Source organism: Bos taurus, chromosome 21 (assembly GCF_002263795.3).
Source record: "Bos taurus isolate L1 Dominette 01449 registration number 42190680 breed Hereford chromosome 21, ARS-UCD2.0, whole genome shotgun sequence".
Taxonomy (NCBI): Eukaryota; Metazoa; Chordata; class Mammalia; order Artiodactyla; family Bovidae; genus Bos; species Bos taurus.
The window spans coordinates 40129690-40152768 of record NC_037348.1 but is presented as its reverse complement, the minus strand read 5'-3'; the positions used below and the strand labels follow the sequence as shown (position 1 = coordinate 40152768).

The 23079-nt window shown below is 36.3% G+C and overlaps 1 protein-coding gene across 2 annotated transcripts in view; it reads left to right on the top strand.

Moving 5' to 3' along the window:
- Positions 1-23079, top strand: part of PRKD1 (protein kinase D1) — a 347146-nt gene that overhangs the window by 308160 nt on the left and 15907 nt on the right. For both annotated transcript variants that reach the window (XM_024982053.2, XM_024982052.2), the window contains 3 exons: positions 12518-12679; positions 13234-13332; positions 14248-14515. In XM_024982053.2, coding sequence (XP_024837821.1) covers positions 12518-12679; positions 13234-13332; positions 14248-14515 — 529 coding nt within the window. The remainder of the gene's footprint in view (positions 1-12517; positions 12680-13233; positions 13333-14247; positions 14516-23079) is intronic.

Here is a 23079-nt window from a genome sequence, read left to right as displayed (position 1 = left end):
ATTTGCCAACAGTATCAAATAACTGATATATATTCCAAAATATATACATCCCAAACACCAAAGATTGTTCCTGACAAACATTAGATGTTTAGCCAATATTTGTTGGATGAATGCTTGTTGAATTAAAACTGTACAGAGACATCATCCTGTCACATAAGAAGTCATAGTATCCAACCAGGAAGCAAATGTCTGGACTCTGTTTGCTATTAATGGTTAATTGGTTAGTTAAGAAGGATTGTTAGTTCTTTGAAAGCCCTCACTATCCTGGTTTATATTTCTTATAAAAATAAGTAATTCATTTTTTAAACCTGAAAAGAAAATACGGTAATAAGCAGAGAGATGCAGGGAGGATTCTGACTCACTAACTGATAAGTTCGGAAAAAGTACCGTGATTGAAATCAGCTGAATGGTGCAGAAGGTTTTCTTTTCCTAATCTTGAGGAGCAGAATCCTCTCCCTCTGGAGTGATACGCAGAAGCATTTGGTATCCTCTGCCCGCGGTCTCTCACTTATGAAAGCTAGTTTCCTCGTTTATGCTTATACCTGGAGTCTGACTAGTTCTGCCCCATCCTGTTCTTTCTTCTGAGGTTGTCCGGAGAGGACCAAGTGGGCTGGAAATGGCTGATGGGAGAACATTCTCCTCGTGTAGTTCTGTTAGTTTTTTTGTTGTTGTTGAACTCTGATTTGTTTCTGTTTTGTTGTTGTTGTTGTTTTTGTTTTAAATTAAAAAACCTTAGCTTGTAGAAGACTTCAAAGTTGTAAAAATGAATGTGTGAAAAAGTAGGCTTCTCCTTTCTTTTTCTCATTCATCTTTTTTACTGGGCGAAGGCTTTCAAGAGACTGATTTAGTCATGAGAAAGCTACACTCTTGAGATATCTTTGAACAGTTGAAAAATTAAGGCAAGTGTGAATCTTTTGGCATAGTTATCCCTGATTTACATCATTTCAAATAGCTGTTTTCATTATCTCTAAATGCTTTGTTGTTATTATTATATTTTAGAAGGATGATAAATTAATGTAGATGTTAAACTTCATTCCATATAAAATTGTGTAGTAGGCCAGAATATGGTAAGTGCTATGGAAAAAGAGAATATAGATCAGACTAAAAATTACCAAGAGATCTTATTTATAGTATGATTTTATAAGTTGTATCTTGATTTTTAAAAAAGGTAAATCTGAAATTTTTGGTTTTTTTTTCTATTCATGTTAACAAGATAGGGATAAAAAGATAGTTTATGATTATTGGGGATATTACAGAAAACTGACTTTTGTAAGAAGATGCAATTAATCTTAGAAGGCTTAGAAACTTACAATCTAAAGTAAGTGATACTGGCATGATATATTTAATACAATTTAAGTTATCAGCATAGGCTTGTTCAGTCTAAATTCGTTTTTATTTTCTCACATAATGTCACAATGCACAAAAGCTTTAGGACAATGCTAATGAATGTATATAATTCTAATCGATATACTATTTGGTCCTTATCTTAAATATCAGCTTATTTTTTTCTAAGGAACAATACTAGAGCTTGTTTATGATACATTATATTAAAGCATTTTGGAATACTAAAGGTACTGAGTACAGAATGTGGGAAAAGATATGTAAGAATTTTACAGGCCATAGATTAAGCATATCGCCTTTTACTTATCTCCTAAAATTCCACCATCATTCTTATTTCTCTGTTGCGAGGCACTCTTCTTTCCATCAAAGTATCTCATAACTTTATTTTTTTCTTTTTTTTTTTTCTCATAACTTTAAAACAAAAGAACAGCAACAGCAAACTGTGTTCTTGATTTGTCTAGGCCATCTCTCATGGCTGCAGCACATTTTCTATTGATGTACTTTAAATTTGTGCTCTATGCTGCTTTCCATTCTTATTCATAAATATCTGTCTTTGGTTTTCACGCCTTTTTACAGTGTAAGGAACTTTTGCCATACTCCTGTCTTCTACCTCTGCCCAACTATCACTCTTTAGCTATGTTTTAGTCTTTACCCTACTTGATTAGCCTCAGTGCTTCAACAGCATTGATCATTTCTCGCTTCTCACTCATCCCTGCCCTCATCAGGCCCCACTTCACCTTCCCTGCTAGCTCTGTTCTTCTTACTGACCTTCTTCCCTTCGTCTAAATGGTTTATGCCAATCTGGGACTCATTCCAGAGTGAGCTCATCCACTTTAAGAGGCACATCTGTCATTGTTTCTCAGGTTATTTCCTTAATTTATCTTGTGAGCTCTGTTCTTTCACAGACACTGCAGTCTCCTGTTTCTGACGTTAGGACATCTCCATTTTGCTGTGCCAGTCTTATCCAAACCAACTAACCAAAAACCAAATGATTATTCCTAACATCTTTCCCCGCAAGTTATTCTCTAATTTTGTCCATTTTGCTATCATTTCTCCAGTTTCAAAGGAACTTCAATTAATTTCCTTCAATTAATAAAAATATTAAGTCATTCAACAGTACTCTTGAAGCCCTTCCTTTTTTGATACAAAGCAATTTATTAGGTTGTATAACAGTGAATGAAACCTTTTAGAATATTTATCATATATTTGGACAGACAGATACAAGTAACTGCAAGTCAGGATAGCTGTGGAAACAGAACATAGTGAAAGAAGGCATGAGTTATGGCAAAGGTCAGGGTACTGGAATGAGGGAGATTTTCAAACGGAAATATAGCATTGGTGAAATCTTGAAAGGGTCATGATTCTTGATGACCAAAGAAATGTTAGAAAGGGTTATTAGGCTGAGGGACCACCTTAATAAAATAAATACACTATGAAATATAAGTAGAAAACTAGATCATTTAAAAAGGGTGGCTTCAAATCACTTCATGTGGTTTGAAAAAATAATACTAAAAATTCTTCAAATTCTAAACACTTAGAATTCTCAGAAAGAATTCTAAAAATCTTTGTATCTGCTCGTATATTTTTAAGTTGACAGCTAGAACTATTTTGTCAGAAGTCCAAAGAATTTTAATTTTGTACTATAGTGAAAATCCCGGTATTTGAAAATAAAGCTGTTGTATAACTCATTTAAATATATGCATTACAATCTAAATATCAAAAACATTTTATATCTTTAAACAGTCATTTAAAAATACATGCATAGGCTTTTTAAGCAATAGCGTATTTTACAGTATTTTTGTTTTCTTTGACTACATTATACTTTTTTACCACAGAAATATATTCCAACGTTATATATATTTTTTTACTTTAAAGTCTTTTATTGGTTCCCCCTTCATATTTATTTACAATAAAAATCATTGTGTATTTTTAAATTTCTTGATTATAACACTGAATGTGTAAAGCATTCTCCTGAATTCATTTATCATTACAGTTATTAGGAAAACCTTTGTCTAGTAAGATAAATATTCTGTAAAGTTTGATCTATGCTTGTTAACATAAAAAGTGAAATGTTACTGAAAGCACATTATTTAATGAGGTTTATTTTTTTAATATAGTTAATAAATTTTAAGTGATTATTATTTTTTGTTTAAATTAAACAGTTCAGCAGTTTTATTCCTTTTGTTAAATTGTAGAAGCCAAGTTGTAAGCGCCACCCCCTCCAGATAAGATAGAAACAGTCCAAGTGATTTATCTTCGGAAATTCATCCTCTTTTAATTCTATTAATAGATCCATTAAATCCTTCTCTGATTTTGGTGAAAGCATGCATAAGAAGCTAAGTTGCCAAAGAATTGAGTTCCAAGTTATTAGAGTTATTCCGTTCATACCAACACAATATTTCATAATTTCCCTTTATTTTTTTCCTAGACAATTTTCTTCCCCATGGCAAGGTACCTTAGTAGTGTTTGGAATGTATAAGAAACATACCTTCCTTTTGAAAAATGGGGAAAAAATATTGTGAAAGGCAACTTGGGAATTGAGAATTTGAAGAACATGGAGATTTTCTCAAATAGATCTGTATTAGAAAATTATTTATGGATTAAGATTCATTCATTCAAAGTATAATTATTGAGTACTTCCCATGTGCCAGGTAGTAGGGGTACAAATATAAACAAAGCGAATTTTCCTTAACACTATTCCTCTGCTCATACATCTCTTAATTTTCCATTTCCCCAAGAGTTTGCCTCCCTTAGTTTAGAGACTGCTGTGAAAGGACCGAGTACACTTAGGTAAGGCTAGGAAATGGCTTTTGTGAGAGTTCATGGAGAACCATAGATACCGTGCCAAGTCAACTGGATTTTATTATGCTTGGGTGATTGTGAATTATTGAAATATTTTCAAAAAATTATTACAATCAGATCAATATTGAGGGATGATATAGAGAAAAAAGTTTAAAAAACAAGAAAACTTTTTTGGAGGCTCTACTAGTTATAATAATCAAAGCTGGTTTTAACAGTCAGAACGCCCCCATTCTGTATAAATAAGTAATTAAATTTTAGGCTCCAGTTAGAAAACTATGATATTTTATGAGAAGGAAGAGTGTAGATGGGCTGCTCATTGTTCCAGATGTTACAGCTACCTCTAAAGCTTAGCCCTGGGAGGAAGACTGGGCATTGGGTGTGAAAGAAACCAGACAGTAAGTCAGAGTGATACCTTTAAAGGCAATGAATCTTCAAGATCAGGAGTGGAACTGGTAACAGAGAACAACACTGGGGTGGGGGTGGGGTGGTACACCAGCTTAAAAACAGATTAAGCTATAGGGAAGACATTTTATCAGTCAGGAAGGCAAGGAATCCAAATTGTCAGTGTGGTTGTCGTAACAGGTTTAGGGGACACTGTGGTGAGAAGACTGATGAGGCAGCGTTCAGAAATCCAGAGAACATGCTCAAATGGGTTGTGAAAGTAAGATGAGGAGGCTTAAGTAGCATAGCCCCGGATGCATACTGGTTAGAACAGGCAGCACTGGTTCTAAATGGATTTAATCCAAGGAAAATACTAAGATAACAGATAGCATAATGTTTAAAGAGCATAGGTTCTGGGCTTAGACTGCCAGGGTTCTCACATCAGGCTTAAGAGTCTCAGAAGCTTGGATAAGTTACTTAGGTTCTCTGAGTCTCAATTTCCTTATCCATAAAATTTTGTACAGATGTTATAAGAATTGAGTATGATAATTTGTTGAAATTCTTAGTGCCTGGCATATAGTAAAGATTCCATACTTATCTTACTATTAATAGTATTGAAACCACTTGTCTAGCTCCTAGGAATGATTTCAAATAACTTGATATTGAATTTCTTAAATAGAGAACATAGAGACATGTAATTTTGTGTTAACAAAGAGCACGGTTGACTCAAAGCCTGGGGTACAGCTGAAAATATATTAACATATGCCTGGCCCCTAGTAAACACTCAGTAAATATTTGTTGAACAAATTATATTGCCACAGCTGAAGGAAACAGAGTGGTATAGAATTGCAGAGCATGCCAGTAAGATAATAAAGTATACTTTACCTTCATTCCTGTTTGACTACAAAACATGGTAATTTATCTTCACAGAACAAGATTAAATATATATCTTGTAAATACCTGGCTTTGTTCTCTTAGTCTAAAAAGATGATCAAGAGTAGGTGGAAAGAGATAATCATAACAGGAAACCAGAGAATAATATTGCTAAGTATGAGTGGGAAAATGAAAATTTGCAGAAACTGGTGATTTTATTTAAAGCATGAAGGAGTCAACTTTTCTTTCTCAGGAGAAAAATATTCAAAAAGTGAGTACTTTATCTTTTATGTTTAATAAAAAGTTTATACTTCTGTTGTTTCACCTTATATGTTCATATTTCTTCAAATATTTTTTCATTTTTATATTACTATGTGAACAATTTTCATGAAATTGTTTCTTTTGAAGACATGTTTTACAACTCTAAAGTTATCTTCTGCATGCTCCAATTAAGTCTGTAAATTATGTATATATGTGTCTAAAACAAAAGAAAAAACATTTTAAAATCTATTATAATAAAAAGAAAACAAACTTGAAAAATTTTCTGACTAGATATTGTGTTCCATAACAATTTAGTCATAATGAGAACCTAGTGTCAGATGGCCAGGATCCAGTCAGAGCTTTTCAGTTTTTTCATAAGTTTCTTTTAATCTTGGTTTCCTTAATTATGGATTAGAATTCATCTGACTCAATGTGCTTGCTTCACAGGAATGTTTAGTGGGGGTCAAATTAAATAATATATAAAGTGTTTTTAATGTTTTAATATTTATTTTTGTTTATTTATTTGGCTACACCAGGTCTATTTTATTTATTGCTTATTTGGTTTATTTTTGGCACACAGGATCTTAGGTCTTCATCATGGCATGCAGGATCTTTAGTTGCCACATGCATTCTCTTAGTTGGGCATGTGGGATCTAGTTCCCCTGCATTGAGAGTGCAGAGTCAGCTTCTGGACCACCAGGGAAGTCCCTAAAGTGTTTTTTTAAAATCAATGTTCCCCAACCTATTTTTGGAAGATCATGTCTTCTGAGTTCCTTCATGGAAGAAGGTGAGGATTAAGATGTGCTCTAAAAGAAAGCTTAGAAAATACTGCATACTACATCCAGGTCATCTACATCTTGGAAGTGAATAGTCTTTCGCTTAAAGATTCTGAGATGCCCCATAATTAAAAACCTGTTCAATTTTGATAATATGCCATCTAAGGGCCACAAAATCCTTATCCAATGTAAGATAACACAATCTGACTTTTTTGCACATGACGTTCTGTCCTCTGACCCTCTCCAGTACACCTGGTATGCTCGCTCCAGTTCCCAGTATCCAGTAGTTAAGACTTCAGGTAGATTCTGCGTCTGTACGGGTCATTTAACCTCATAATAGAATGTTATGCTTTCTGGAGTGGTGACCTCTCAAGTATAGTAATTGGGTTACAGTGATACACTTTGTTAAAAGTTATACTTTAAATCTAACATTGGGATGAGATTGGATTCATGTGTTCATGTTTCCAGCCAGGTAGGTTAGCAGGAAATAAAAAAATGTTCCAATGTGTGTCTATTGCCATGCATTTGTAGCAAATAGAAAAAAAAAAAAAATCGAGCTATTTGATCCAATTTTTAACCTTTATGTTCAGTAAACACACCTTGATCTACAAATTCCAACTTCCTTGTTTTAACATGCCATTCTTTTAATTCATGCCTTTTCACTAAACACAAGCTGAGTAATGGCATGGAGGAAAGAGGGTCACACTTTATGGGTGGAATGTTTACTAACACTGATTTTTTTTTTTTTTTTTTTAAGTAACAACCAGTTACTGATTTTTTTTGTCTTTTAAGCCTTTGTTCTTATTCTCAAATATTGGATCCTTTTGCCTAAATTCAGCTTGAAACTGGCCTTGGTCAGGGGTTTTGGGGGTAGATGCCTGGATGTGTACAGTATTCTTGCTGTGTAAGGGCCTTTCATTTGGTAGAAGTCACTCCCTCAACTCTCCAAAATTATAGTAACAACTTTAGTCATATACAGACAGTGCCAGTGGAACCTCAGTGTATGAGTCCACATGGTGGGTTTAGGAATCTAGGTTTCGCTTTTTAGATTTCCCATTCGTACGCCCTACAAGATTCCTGGTGATGAGTAGAAAATAGCACATATTTTTTATGCTAATTGGGCTAGAAACATGAGAGGTGATGAGAGGGTTTTGTAAGTATGTTTTTTGCATACTCCTCTCTCTCTGCATTCAGTCTCTTCTCCTTTTATAAGGAAAGGAGAGAACTCATTCTATTTATCATGTGTCTGCATGGCCTTGAAATCTAAAGCTAGATTAAATCAGTCCCAGAAAAGATTAAGTTCAGAATGATAGAGAGGGTTGTAGATAGGTTTATGGATATATGTGAATACAGGAATTATATATCAGGCCTGACCTGATTTTTTTTTCTTCTATGCAAATATTGAACTGATTCTTTAAAAAATTTTTCTTGGGCCAGTGTTACTTAATAGGATGCACAGAACTTGTAGCTAACTTAAGATGGAAAAAATAATGGTAAATTGTGTATTGTAAGCTAGCCATCTAAAAGCTGACTCCCCTTCTTGATATCTGGGCACAATATATATATTTTGTTAACAGACAGTAGAGATGCTTCAACTTATTTCTTCCACAAAATTTTGAACTATTTAAACCAGGGTCAATCTGAGCCAATTAATGCCACACAAAAATATAATATTACATTGCAAATTCTGATGGATGGTATATGCAAACAGTTTTACCAGGAATGATCAGATCATTTCTGAGTTCACAGAGTCTAATAGGTTAAATTTGGTTGTGACTCCATTGATCTAAATGTCACCCAGTAATTTACAGGAGGGTGGATTGTTACATTTGGTCTTACTGAAGTAATATTGGTGCATTTATTCCTCTGACATTATATGTTAGCTTTATTGGTTCTGAGTTATTATCAGTGTGCATTCCCAAAATGTTACCTCCTAAAAAATAAGTTCTAGAGTATGAAACTGTTTATAAATTGTAGGCTTTAGTCAACCAATCGTGAAATAAGGACACATTTGCATGCAACAACCAAATGATCCCCACCCCGTGTTAAATCAGGAGGGCTCTCATGTGGTGACACATTTGCATGCAACAACCAAATGATCCCCACCCCGTGTTAAATCAGGAGGGCTCTCATGTGGTGTAACACAGCCCTCACCTGTTGACATCAGAGTAGAAGCACGTCTGTCATCACTGAAGTTTAAAAATACAGCATGAGGGAAGATGCTGTTGTTGTTTAGTCACTAAGTCATGCCCAGCTCTTTTGCAACTCCATGGACTGTAGCCCACCAGGCTCCTCCGTCCTTGTGTTTCTTCAGGCAAGAATACTGGAGTGGGTTGCCATTCCTTCTCCAGGGGAGCTTCCTGACCCAGGGATCTAACCCATGTCTCCTAAATTGGCAGGCACATTCTTTACTGTTGAGCCATCAGGGAAGCCCATGAGGGAAGATGTGTGCATACTGCATGCTAAGTTGCTTCAGTCATGTCCGACTGTCTGTGACCCTGTGGACTGTAACCCACCAGGCTCCTCTGTCCATGGGATTCTCCAGGCAAGAATGCTAGAGTGAGTTGCCATGTCCTCCTCCAGGGGATCTTCCTGACCCAGGGATTGAACCTGCATTTCTTCAGTCTGCTGCATTGGCAAGCGAGTTCTTTATCATTAGAGCAACCTAGGAAGATAGGAGAGGACAGAGTAGAAGGCGTTAAGTGTGGGCTTCATACTTAATACAACTTCCTTTAGGTGAAAGACAAAAGGAAATTTTCTTTTCTTCCACTTTAAATTTCTGGTTATCAAACTAAAGAGAAAATTTAGGCAAGATAGCTGAGTTTACCACATGAATTTGGAATATTATCTTTCACACGTCTTCTTATAATTATCTCCTCTCTACACTGAATTTTTAGCAACTATCAAGGTATCCCCTTCATAAGGTATTAAGTGATTGTGAATTCTAGGGTTAGTAAGTGAAGCATAAATTTTAAAAGACTGTAATTAGAAGATGTGTAAGATGGTGTGTTCTTTCAGTTCAGGAGTGACTATCAATAGTCACTGCCATGTTGCTGTAGCTCAATTCCCCATTCTTGCCACTGTACACTCTGTGCTGGTGTATTCTGTCTGCTCTGTGTGCTACTTAGAACTTAGATCCTGGATTCTTCACTTAATTTTCTTCCTTTTGGTCTTAGTATGACCTAAATCACTTAGTTGTTTGATAGGAAAGTAGTCAGAAGTTCCCACATTAAGGCTGACTCCTAAATAATCTGTTGAATAGATACATTGAATCTAATTTTTCTCTTTCCTACCTCTCATATATTTGAGTATAATAATCCTGAAGGTAGAAGAAGGGGAAAACATGACATTAATTTATCATAGCTAGATGTTTGGAATGAATTCACAATGTGAGGTTTACAATAAGGCAACACTATTAGAATTAAAGATTATGAGTAAAGTAAAATAACTCTCAATGCAAATGTAAAATGTGTAATATAAAATAGAATACATGTATAAACTAAAATTTTTAATTAAATATTATTTATAAAGTATTACTGCTTTTATAAAATCTTTTGCTTTTAATGACTAGCTTCCATTAATTATATAAGAACTCTCTAGGCAGTTTGAGTCAGAAAATTTTTGTCTTGATCTCCAAATGGCATTTCCTCCCAGACTTCAAAATAACTCATATTCACCCCATGGATATGTCATCAATCTGTAATGTGTGAATGGACACTATTCTTTCCTATATTTGACCAAATGTTTCATTTCCTGAAAATTAGATTACTTAAATGCAACAAACAGATGGCCACAAAGTCCTGTAATAGCTTACTCTGCCATGAAATTTATTATCCAAATCTATGAGCTAGGCCTGAGAAGTTAACAAAAGTTCTTTCTGAACACGACTGTGCCATAGTTAATGTTATAATCATCAAATCATTTTAAGTTAATTAATTTACTTTAGACTTTAAAAGGAAAATTTTGAAAAGCTATTTCATAGTTTCTATAAAAAGTTAAAATTGTGAACAAGTCATATCAGCTACTTTGGTTAAAGCTCATCTTAGAGTTGACCTTAAGGTATTAAAAAGGCAATATGAATGATACATGATACAAAATAGTAACTTTAATTTTTTTTTTCCCTCTCTTATAGTCTTCAGATATCTTCTCTAGGCTAAATAAATTAACTTCTCATCAGGATAGAGACTTTTGTTAATGAAGACATGATTCTGTATATTCTGCTTACTTTTGTTATTGTTGAATGTAAAAGCAAGTTAGGTCATTTGATTGAGTCCAAAAGCATACAGCTTTTGAGTAGGCATCTGTGATGGCTTTGTCTCAACCATACATAATGAACTCAAGAAGTATCAACTTACTACATATCCGCTATGCAGAAAAAATAAAGTCATTTTGCTATTGGAAAGGTTTTTCAGCTACCATTCAATATATTCTTTAGCAGACCTGTAAAACATAAAGGTTTTGGTGAAAGATCAAGGACCAAGTGCGATGAATGTAGGAGCTGAAACTTTTCCAAGACATATTTCTTTTACCAGTTTGCATTCAGGTGACCTTTAATTCAATGAATTCATTGAATATATTTTATTTCCTAAAATATATACCTAAGTATATTCAAAGTCCTTTACCAAGAAATAGCCAAATTTTCCTTGATCTTTTACATAAAGAAGCTATTAGAGGACATTTATACAGTCCTTCAGAGTCCACGGGGAAATCATTGACAGAAAACAATCTCATTAATTCATTTTCTACTTTTGGTCTAGAACATTCTGGAAAAATACAAATTAAATAAGCACATATTAAAGTCCCATCTGATGTCTAAGGCAGAGAGCAGAATTGCAGAGTAGTGGATGGGGTTCTCATCCATCGAGGCAGGTTCTCATCATGGGAGCTACTGCCAACCACAGCGTATGTCCGTGTTGAGTCAATGCCAGGCTCTCTGCGCTGAGGAGTAGCGTGGAGGACAGTGACAGTTCCAGATTCACTCACGTCCCCTCTGCTGCTCACCACCCAGCATCTGTCCGTGAGGTCTGAAGACCGAGCCATTTCAGGTTTCCAATAATTTGTGAACATTTCATTTTGCATTTAATTTTATGGCTAAGATTTTTTCCCTTGGAATAAAGGATTTATTTTCTTCCCTGTGTTCAGCTGTTAACACATTTAAGTCAGTCCATGTTTTTTTCTTTCAGTAATTTTTATTCAAGATGTATGTTTTTTCCCCATTTTTCATTGAAATATTAATGGAATATATAATACTTCTTTTAATTTTTGGATTTTTTTGTTGTGTGCAGGGGAAAAAAAATAAAGGTCAAATGATCAAAGGCTTTTGTTGACGACCCCAGACCAACATTCAGAGTTAAGCATCATTACAAGGGCCCAACTAATGTTAAGAGTAATTTTACTTGACATGTGTGACAATTAACATGTCAAGCCAAATGCAGCCTATCATTATTGGCCATTAGTTTATTGTGGAAATATTTATTGAGTGCTTGAGAACTGTGAAGCACTATCACATAGCATGATGTCCTGAACAAAACAGAGGCTCAATAATATTTGCTGTTTTCATGGGGATCTTTACTCTTGTGTAAGAGCTTTTATAGCAAACGAGAGCAGCCTCCGAGAGCACGGCAGCAGCTCCAAAAGCACTGATTAATGTGCTTCATCAGTGCAGTCAGATGCACTCCATGAACGTATTTCATCTTGTCTACATTAAATTTCTACTAAGTGTGTACGGATGGCCTAGTAAACTTATTTAGGACAGTATGCTTAATATTGGAGATGATCCTAAGAAACTACAGATTTTTCAATATGATATTCTAATTAAAACCTAATTAGCAATTCACTGTGCTGGAATTTTGATTTATAGCATAGAAAAAAATACTCACTGTGCACAGAAAGTCAAGATGTATTTTTTGGAGACATTAGAATTTCAAAAATATAAGGCAGCACATGTGGAATTTAGAGGTGTTAAAAATCTAAAGTGTGGGTTTCTCCATAGCTTTAAGCTTGAACAGTTTTGTATAATCAGTGAGCTTGCCAAACAGTATCAAAAACTCATTTTCTTCAAGTGCTTTATTTATCTTTAATAGAACCTTCATCACCCTGGTGTTGTAAATTTGGAGTGTATGTTTGAGACGCCTGAAAGAGTGTTTGTTGTTATGGAAAAACTCCATGGAGACATGCTGGAGATGATCTTGTCAAGTGAAAAGGGCAGGTTGCCAGAGCATATAACGAAGTTTTTAATTACTCAGGTAAGAAATCAATTAGAGTCAGGAAATAAAAAAGGTAATATTTAATATCAGATGTTATCACTATTTAACTAGAGCTTTCTAGGCCTGTTGTTTAGACCCTACCTCCAGAGTCTGAACTACACTAAAAAAAAAAACGTGGAATGGCTTATTTTATTATCTAATTTATATCTGTAGTAGTCAGGGTTTAGGATAGTACCAAATGAATAATGTATATGCAGGCACAGGTATTAAAACTGCTCATGAAATTTTAAAATGCACAGTGGCTGAGTCCTGAATCTTTGAAAATATTCAGGAATGTGTAGCCTGTTAGATATTATTGAATTCTTTTATCTTTACCTGTTTCGGTTGCCATCTAGTTACCATAATATAGTACTTTTTCCAATAAAGTTTCCTTAGAAACATGCTGGCTTATTTCAGGGTCTGAAGCATAAAGAAATGTCACTGTTCATTTTGAGTTTTCTCTTGACCCTCTAAATTTATGTCCTAGTAGAGAACATTTTGAACCGACCTTTTAGATTAAAATAAGCTGATGTTGATGATTTTCTCCTTTATAGATACTTGTGGCTTTGCGACATCTACACTTTAAAAATATTGTTCATTGTGACCTCAAACCAGAAAACGTGTTGCTAGCATCCGCTGATCCTTTTCCTCAGGCAAGTATGAAAGCCTCTCAGCAAAAAGGCTGCCGAGAGCATCACTGGCTCCCTTGCTGCATTCTGTCACCCTTTCTCCTCAAAACTTTGCCTGTCTGTCTTCATCCATTTGTTACCTTCTTGTACTATGGGGACTGCCTCTGTCATTCTGCATCTCAGTTCAGCCTGCCTTTATAATATAATGCACACCAGGCCTCTCATCCTGCTTCTGCTGCCGTGGTGTGGACATCCTGGGGAACCGACAGCACTAGGTCAGTGCTGGGAGCACTGGCCTGAGAGGGAGACAACTTCAGAGTCCCAGGGATGCTGCCAGCTCTCTAATGTTAGGCAGGGTATTGCAGTTCAGTGTTGTTCCCAGGGATGAAGACAGAAGTTTCTTCTTTTCCTCAACTCAGAGAATGCAAAACAACTGATCTCTTTCCAGATACCCTCGTGTGTGAAGTGACCTGACCAAGGTGGCTGTTCTGTGTTGCTTCCATGATGCCCTCAGATCCTGGCTACCTTTCCATGCAGAGCTAATTTTGAGGATATTGTGAATGATGGCGTGTGCTTATCCTTCAGCCTTTACATATAATAAGTCCTTGAGTTAAATCCATCACTTTGCATGATGTTTTCCTGCCTTGTAAAACAGAATAACCTACTTTTATGTATACATATTTTCACATTTGTCTCTCAGTTCTAGGAGGAGAAAGGGAAAATGTTTAGATGATATTTTTATGAATAAAAATATACTTTTGTGTCTTTTCATGAATTGCTATCCTCCAAGTACATAAAATGGAAAATAGCTGTTCTACCATGAGAAATCCATACAATATATATAAAGTATTATAGTTGTTTTTTAGCTGTTGTGGACCAAGACAGACTGATATACAAATTAGTGACCTGACTGTATCTTCAAACCATTATTATCAACAGGTGAAACTTTGTGATTTTGGTTTTGCCCGGATCATTGGAGAGAAGTCTTTCCGGAGGTCAGTGGTGGGTACCCCAGCTTACCTGGCTCCTGAAGTTCTAAGGAACAAGGGCTATAATCGCTCTCTAGACATGTGGTCTGTTGGGGTCATCATCTATGTAAGCTTAAGTGGCACGTTCCCATTTAATGAAGATGAGGACATTCATGACCAAATCCAGAATGCAGCTTTCATGTATCCACCGAATCCTTGGAAGGAAATCTCTCACGAAGGTAATATCTCCTATTCAGAAGTGATAATGATTTCCTCATTAAGTGTTACATTATTGATTCAGTCATGAAATTTAAATTGATAAATGCTCATGGCAAATTGCCCACCAGAGTAGGGGCACAAATTGATTGAGGTGGGTTGAGAAGTAAAGGAAATGGAGACAAAAATATCTACTGGTGAAACTTACATATAGAGAAATTAAGAAATAAAAATTAAGAGGTAAATGAAATAAAGAGAAACTGTTCATCATTGGTTATTTCCTAAGAACTTATGAATATTTATACATAGATACAATGGCAATACTTGATCTTTACTAACAGTAATCTTTGATTTACTATATGCCTATTTATGTTTTAAGCACTTTTAACTTACAGTGGACACAAGAACCTTATGATACTGATATTTTAGTTATCACATTACATATATTAGTATACCGAGTTCTTTGTATACTGTTTTCCTGTACGTGGCTTTAGAGCATGTATATAATATTTTATTTAGTCATTTCCCTAGTGTTATACTTTAGATTATTTCTGTTTATTCAGTGTTAGATAATTTCATGTATAATTTCTTATATATATCCTGATGATTTTTTAGGGTAGATTACCTTGGCAGTGTTTCATTATTTAAAATTAAGTTCTCCTTAATAAATATTTACTTCTTAAAGGAAGAGTGATAGTTTAAAAAGAAGTGGTGGGCCCAGTCAGGCTAGAGAAAATGGCTCACTGCATGCTTCACAAAGGAGTTCTTCATTAACATGCTTTGGAGTTTATTTAATTCTCACCCCAAAAAATCCTTAAGATAGATTTTACTATTATATCTAGATTTCAGGCAAGGACATTGAGGCAAAAGGAGTGAACCCCCACCAAAATCACAAAGCTGGTAAATGGCAGAGCCAGGATTTATGCTCAGATGGTCTGAACATCCATTCTTTAACCCTTAGTCATGCTTCCTTTTTAGTTTTCAGGCAACATCTAGTTCTACATTTGTTGAGACTTTTTAACCACTTGAAAAGGCAAATACATTCATAGATAAATATCTGCTTGATACCTGTTATTACACATGGTGGTATAGAAATTGGAAAAAAGCATGTATAAACTGCCTGGATAATTAGTTCTTAGACTACTGTTCATTGTAAATGGCACAGTCCATCCATTATCAAAGCTTTGAGTTACTATTGGCTGCAACTTTCTTTAAATTTTATTGAAAGATAGTTGATTTACAATGTTGTGTTAATTTCTTCTATGTAGTAAAGTGACTCACTTTCATTATATATTTTTTCATATTATTTTCCATTATAATTGTCACGGGATATTGAATATAGCTCTCTGAGCTACACAGTAGGACCCTGTTTATCCATCGTATATATAATAGTTTGCCTCTCCTAATGCCAAACTCCCATTCCTTCCTTCCCCTACTTTCCTTCCACCTTGGCAACCACAGTTCTGTTCTCTGTATCTGTGAGTCTGTTACTGTTTCACAGATATGTTGATTTCTATCATGTTTTAGATTCCACATATAAGTGATCATCATACGGTATTTGTCTTTCTCTGACTTACTTCACTTAGTGTGATAATTTCTGTGTCTGTCCATGTTTCTATAAGAGGCATTATTGCATTCTTTTTGATGGCTGAGTAGTATTCCATTGTATGTATACTTATCTTCTTTATCCATTTATCTGTTGATGGACATTTAGGTTGCTTCCACGTCTTGGCTATTGTAAATAGTGCTGCTCTTAACATAGGCGTGCATATATCTTCTTGAATAATAGTTTTGTCTGGGTATATACACAGGAGTAGGTTGCTGGATCATATGGCAACTCTGTTTTTAGTTTTTTGAGGAACCTCCATAATGCTCTCCACAGTGGCCACACCAGTTTACATTCCCACCACAGTGTAGGAAGGTTCCCCTTTCTCCATATCGTCTCCAGCATTTATTATTTATAGACTTTTTGATGATGACCATTCTGACTGCTACCTCACTGTAGTTTTGACTTTGACTAACATTGTCTAATTAGCTGAAATTACAGCTAGGTGGATATATCTTAATGGAATCTTTGACCTTCAAAAGAATTACCATGTAGCTGAAAGACTAATGAAATATATTTAGGATAAGTCAACAGAGGCAAAAAGGGAAGTGTAATTCTTTTTCTTATCCAGGAGGCAGAAAAGAGGGAATTGTCAAATAACCTTGTGACCTGAACTTGCCGGGGAACATTACCTTTAAATGCAGTTAACATTATGTTTGATACCTGTAATCTAGAAATCCAGTAAAAATAAATCGATGTTGTTAACCACAGCACAAATGTGAAATATCTCTACAGCCAGTCGGACATTTTCCTGTTCTGCAGGAATATTTGGAAAATTAGGAAAATAGCCTTCACATTAAAATGTTTTTTCCTTGGAGTAGTAGAGTACTTTGCTTGAAGAAGTGGAACAAATCATGCCTGGTCTCTGGTATCATGTAAATATGCTGGCCTTCTATGTGGATGTAATCTTCTTAGCTATAGGCTGTAAATGTTTAATTATCACTTGTATTAGAAAGCAAAAGAATGGATATCAACAGCTCAAGGAACTTTTGCTGGGAAACTACAATATACATGTGTAAGTAATGTGAAAGTAAAAGACAAAACATAAAATATCTTTCAAACAACGTGAAAGTTTATAGGGGAGATGAGTTATATGAACTTGGGAAAATGATCATATATTTTCTTGAATTGTTAGCTTGGTATAAAATCAGGGTCTCCAAGTTCAGAGGAGAAGGAATCACTATGGACTTGACTAGTCAGAATTGAATTTTCAGAGGAGATGGAACTTAGGCCAGTCAGTAAAGAATGAAGAGATACAGCATTGCACAAAAGAGAATTACATGGGCTAATTCAAGAAGCATTTATATTTGACCAGAAAGAATACATTTTACTTGGCTATAGAAATGTCTAAGCACTAAAAATTTCCTGCCACTCAAAATGATATGGTAACCAGCTCATGTAGAATCTTGTTCTTGTAAATGACTCAAGTATCAGTTTGCACATTTATTGTCCTTTCTTCTCAGCATCTTTTTCCAGCTCATTTCCGCATTTGAGGCACAGGAGTTGTACTGTTTGCTAACAGAAGCCCTGACAGCAAATGAGTTATCTACCTGCTGGTATACAACCAGAAGTAATATTGAATATAAAGAAAAGCTGGCCAAATTATGTCGTAATATTAACTGAGGTGTTACAACAGTAATTATTGGCTTAGATTCTATTCCATTATCTTGTTGGGAACAAATACTTTCCAGATTAGGTATAATCACAGGGCCAGTACCAAATAATATTAAGCACGTAGGATCTGATGAGTACACAAGCAAACTAGGATCTGGCAAAGAGTGGTCACAGCTGATATTACAATATACTGCAAACCACACCAGAACCAGCAAAAATTCAAAATCAAGGAAGTAAAAATCTAGGCACCTCAGTGACTCTAATAAATCAGAGGTAAGGATCAGCAGTGAAGTAGTTTGAGATGTTGTACTTCCTGCCATTCTAATTAGCTATCACTTACCTCTTTGGGCTTCAGTTTCTCATCTGTAAAACAGAGTAATGATTCCTGCCCATGTAATGAAGTTGTAATAGAGACTGAAAGAGATAAAGGATGTGAAAGGCATTTATAGAATGCAGGTGTGGGGTGAGCCAAGGACTTGGATCTAGGAAAAGGATAGCAGAACAGTAAGCTACGCAGTTGCTCTGGCGGGTAACCAAGAATTGATTGTATAATTTTAGAAATTATATGCAAACTTCTGTGTGCATTTCCCAAGTGTTCTTCAGTCATACTGTTAGTTGTACTTTTTATTTCTTGGCATGAAAAAGCAAAAGATAGAAGAAAGTTGTAAGGTCTTTGCAGCATACATAGACGGGTCAGAATGAGAAAATTCCTTTATCATGCTTTTTTCTCTGTTAATATAGACATGGATTCAATACAGTACTATATATTGGTGTGTTTGAGCTCTTATTGTGCTATTTGATCCTCACAGCAGTCCTCTAATAAGCATTTTAGTCTCTGTATTAGTGAGAAACTGAAAAGGTTAAATGACTTGCCTAAGGTCACAGAGTGGCGTGGACTTGAAGTCATTGATTGTCGTTTTTTTTCTTTCTTAGACAATTGATTTCTGTTTATTTACTGTTTTATTTTTGCTGCACTGGGTCTCTGTGACACTGGCGGGCTTAGTCACCTGTGGCATGTGATGTTTTAGTTCCCTGACCAGGGATTGAACTGCATTCCCTGTATTGGAAGGCAGATTCTTAACCACTGTACTGCCAGGGAAGTCCCTGTTTCCATTCTTTATAGCTCACAGTTTTGCACACCAAAGGGTGCTTGTTTCTAATGTCTTGATATTTAAGAACCTATAGGCGTTCCCTTGTGGCTCAGACAGTAAAGAATTGAGAGAGTCATTTCCTAGGCAGGTTGATAAGGAGTCTAGGGGTCCCCAAGGAGAGAGGGGTCTGGAATTCTCAAGGAGGAAGAAAGGACAAACTTTTTTTTCCTTCTCTACATTTCCTTAGGATTATATAACAATAATGTATCCTGCCTGAGGACAGTCTCTAGATTAAGGACAGTCTCTGGATTAAACCTTCTGGCTAATTCTGTTATCTTAAAATGTAAATTATGGAAATAGACCTAGTCTTTACGTGGGAGAACTGGGTTCGATCCCTGGGTTGGGAAGATGTCCTGGAGAAGAAAATGGCACCCCACTCCAGTATTCTTGCCTGGAAAATCCCATGGACGGAGGAACCTGGTAGGCTACAATCCATGGGATCGCAAAGAGCCGACACGACTAAGCGACATTTACTTTTACTTTACAAGGATTATATAACAATAATGTATCCTGCCTGAGGACAGTCTCTGGATTAAACCTTCTGGCTAATTCTGTTATCCTAAAATGTAAACTATGGGAGTAGGTCTGGTGAGGTCTTTTCAACCTCCAGACATTCTTTGGATTCATTGGAGAGTATATAATTTCATTGATAACACTAGCAAGTGGGTACTCTTTCTGCACCCTTCTGATGCCTATGTCAGAAGCTTTCTCTATCTCCTTTATTAATAAAAGTTTATTACACTAAAGCTCTGAGCGATCAAGCCTCGTCTCTGGCCCCGGATTGAATTCTTCTCCTCTGGGGGCCAAGAATCCCGGTGTCTTCGTGTGATTCAACAACAACCTTTCAGAATCTGCCTGCAGTGCGAGAGACCTAGGTTCGATCCCTGGGTCAGGAAGATCCCCTGGAGAAGGGAATGGCAACTCACTCCAGCATTCTGTCTGGAGAATTCCTTGGACAGAAGAGCTTAGCAGGATACAGTACATGGAGTTGTAAAGAGCCAGATGCAACTGAGCAACTAACACTTTCAATTTCAAGGAATATTTTAAACTTATTAATTATTTATGCTATTATAATAAGTTGAGTACCAGCATTATAGAGATATTCTTACCAATAATATATCAGTGAATTAATCAGGATTTGTGTGCAAATAGTATAAACTTATCTCTCACTAACTTAGATAATTTATTGACTCACACAGTGGGGTAGGTCCAGAAGGTGAGCCCCATTCATCTGGAACCTGTGGTTCAAGTGACACATTTCTCCATCTCTCACTCTGCTTTACCTTACGGTGTCTTCCTTCTCAGGTAGACTTTTCATGTGGTGCAAAGTGATCTCCCAGCAGCTCCAGGCTAACATGCTACCCATTGTATATGACTCAGAATGGAAGCATAATTATCTCAGTAGCTGTAGATTCTCTGAAAGGGGCACTGATTGGCTGTGCTTAATCCCGTAATACCCTGGGAACAATCACATTGTCACCGCAGGAGCCAGGCTCTGATTGGCCGTGTGGATGATGGAGAGCCCCTCCAGGTTGGAGAGAGGTAGTTCCTGCAGTGAAAAGATACTAGGCTGAAAACAAACACAAAAGCATTAACAGGCGTCCACTATAAAAATAGATTTTTTTGTGCAAATTGAAGTGTGCTTTGAAAACTAAGAAAAAAATTTTTTGAGGAAAACCTAACACAGCAAATATTACAGGTAAATTGGTGATAGTAAAAGTAATTAAATTTTGAAAGAAAAAGATCACTGATCTTCTGTAACATTTGCCTTGTAGCCAAGCACTGCTTAACACACTTTACATATATGAACTTAGTTGTCCCAAGCCTTTGAGTAGATACTATAATTGTTTTCATTTTAAAGATGAGGCAGTGTGGACATAGAGGGTTAAGTGGCTTCCCTTAGTGGGCTAGGTTGCAAATCCTATCAGCCTGCTCCAAGCTAGATGCTCTTACCCACTGCATTTATAGCTACTTGATTATCCTTCTAATAGATTTAGCCATGCTGTCACATTAAAATCTTAATATGCTTTCCCTAGCTTAGAGCTAATACAGCAACATAATTTTTACTAATGTCTAAAAAGACAGGGAAAAGCGATCCTGTAGTGACAAAGACCTGAATTGAGAACTCTCCCACTCAGCATCTTGGTGACCTCATCCAAGTTACTTACTCTCTCAGGTCTCAGTTTTCTTGTTTGAAATATGGTGATACAAGTTCCTAATTGACTAGGTTAATTGTTAAATGAAATTGCACTGGCAAGTAGTTAGCAGAGTGATTGACATAACTATATTACCTTAAATGTATCGAACACTGTCCATTTCAATCACTTTACGTGATCAATCGATCTGTGTATATGCACATATATATATTTATTTGTTTATGCACAGACATATATAATTAATGTAACTAAACACATATATTTAATTATAGTTACATATATAACCAAATATTTATATAAATTATATATAGCTAAACAAATGTAGTCAACTACTTGTGGCTCATATGGTAAAGAATCTGTCTGCAAGGTGAGAGACCTGGGTTCCATCTCTGGGTCAGGAAGATCCCCTGGAAAAGGAAAGGGCAACCCACTCTAGTATTCTTGGCTGGAGAATCTCATGACAGAGGAGCCTGGTGGGTTACAGTCCACAGGGATGCAAAGAGTCAGGCACAACTGAGTGACTTAACACTTTCACTTCCATATAAATATAACTAAATAAGAACGTATATATATGGAATTTAGAAAGATGGTAATGATGACCCTATATGTGAGACAGCAAAAGAGACACAGATGTAAAGAACAGACTTCTGGACTCTTGGGAGAAGGCGAGGGTGGGATGATTTGAGAGAATAGCATTGAAACATGTATACTACTGTATGTGAAATAGATCGCCAGTCCAGGTTCAATGCCTGAGACAGGGTGCTCAGGGCCAGTGCACTGGGATGACCCTGAGGGATAGGATGGGGAGAAAGGTGGGAGGGGGGTTCAGGATGGGGGACACATGAGCACCCATGGCTGATTCATGTGAATGTATGGCAAAAACGACTACAATATTGTAAAGTAATTAGCCTTCAATTGAAATAAATAAATTTACAAACAAAAGAATGCATATATACAATAAAACACTCCAGAATGAATCATATGATTACAGATTATTGCACAAGAGGAGACTTCAGGTAATCATGGAAAGAGAGGAGTTCAAGAACATTTCTGTTCATTTTAGGGCGGTGTTGTGAGTTGCACTTTAATCATTGTGAGCATTTGACCTTTACTGTACTATGTGCTCTTCTGTCGCTCAGTTGTGTCCAACTCTTTGCAGCCCCATGGATGGTAGCGCGCCAGGCTCCTCTGTCCATGGGATTTTCCAGGCAAGAATACTGGACTGGGTTGCCATTTCCTACTCAGGGAATTTTCCCAACCCAGGTACGGAACCCGTGTTTCTTGCACCTCCTGTATAGGCATGCAGATTCTTTATCACTGCACCAGTTGGGAAGCTTATCCAATACCACTTGTCAGTAAGTAGACATAGCCTCATTCTCACCCCCAGCTTTAATCTTGTACTAGGTTAAGCTTAGTCCCAGCACACAGAGGCTATGACCTTTCTCAGTTCCTTGAAAGGACTCTGCACCTATTTTAAAGTAGTTGCTTGATTAGCAAATTTACTTTGTCTTATGGAAAGGACAGCCCATTATCACTTACACATTTTTTAAATTGTTTTTGTTGTCCAGTCGTTGTCATGTCCAACTCTTTGCGACCCCATGGACTGCAACACACCAGGCCTCCCTGTCCCTTACGGTCTCCTGGAGTTCGCCCTAGTTCATGTCCATTGAATTGATGATGCTAGCCATCCTTTGCCTCCCTCTTCTCCTTTTGCCTTCAGTCATTCCCAGCATCAGGGTCTTTGTCAATGAGCTGGCTATTCACATCAGGTGACCAAAATATTGGAGCTTGAGCTTCAGCATCAGTAATCAGATGAATTTAAAAAGGATTGCACCTTACTATGGGGTCGTGCAGAGTCGGACACAACTGAAGCGACTTAGCAGCAGCAGCAGCACCTTACTTGATCATGTTCCCATATGCCATTTCTTTCATTGCATTTTTAGCATTGCCACAGGAGCAAGAGTTAGGCCAGGCTATCCTCCCTGTTTGTCATATCTGGTGCATAGTAAGAGTGACTTGGGTGGATACTGCCAAAAAGAAACCCAGAAAATTGCAAGCAA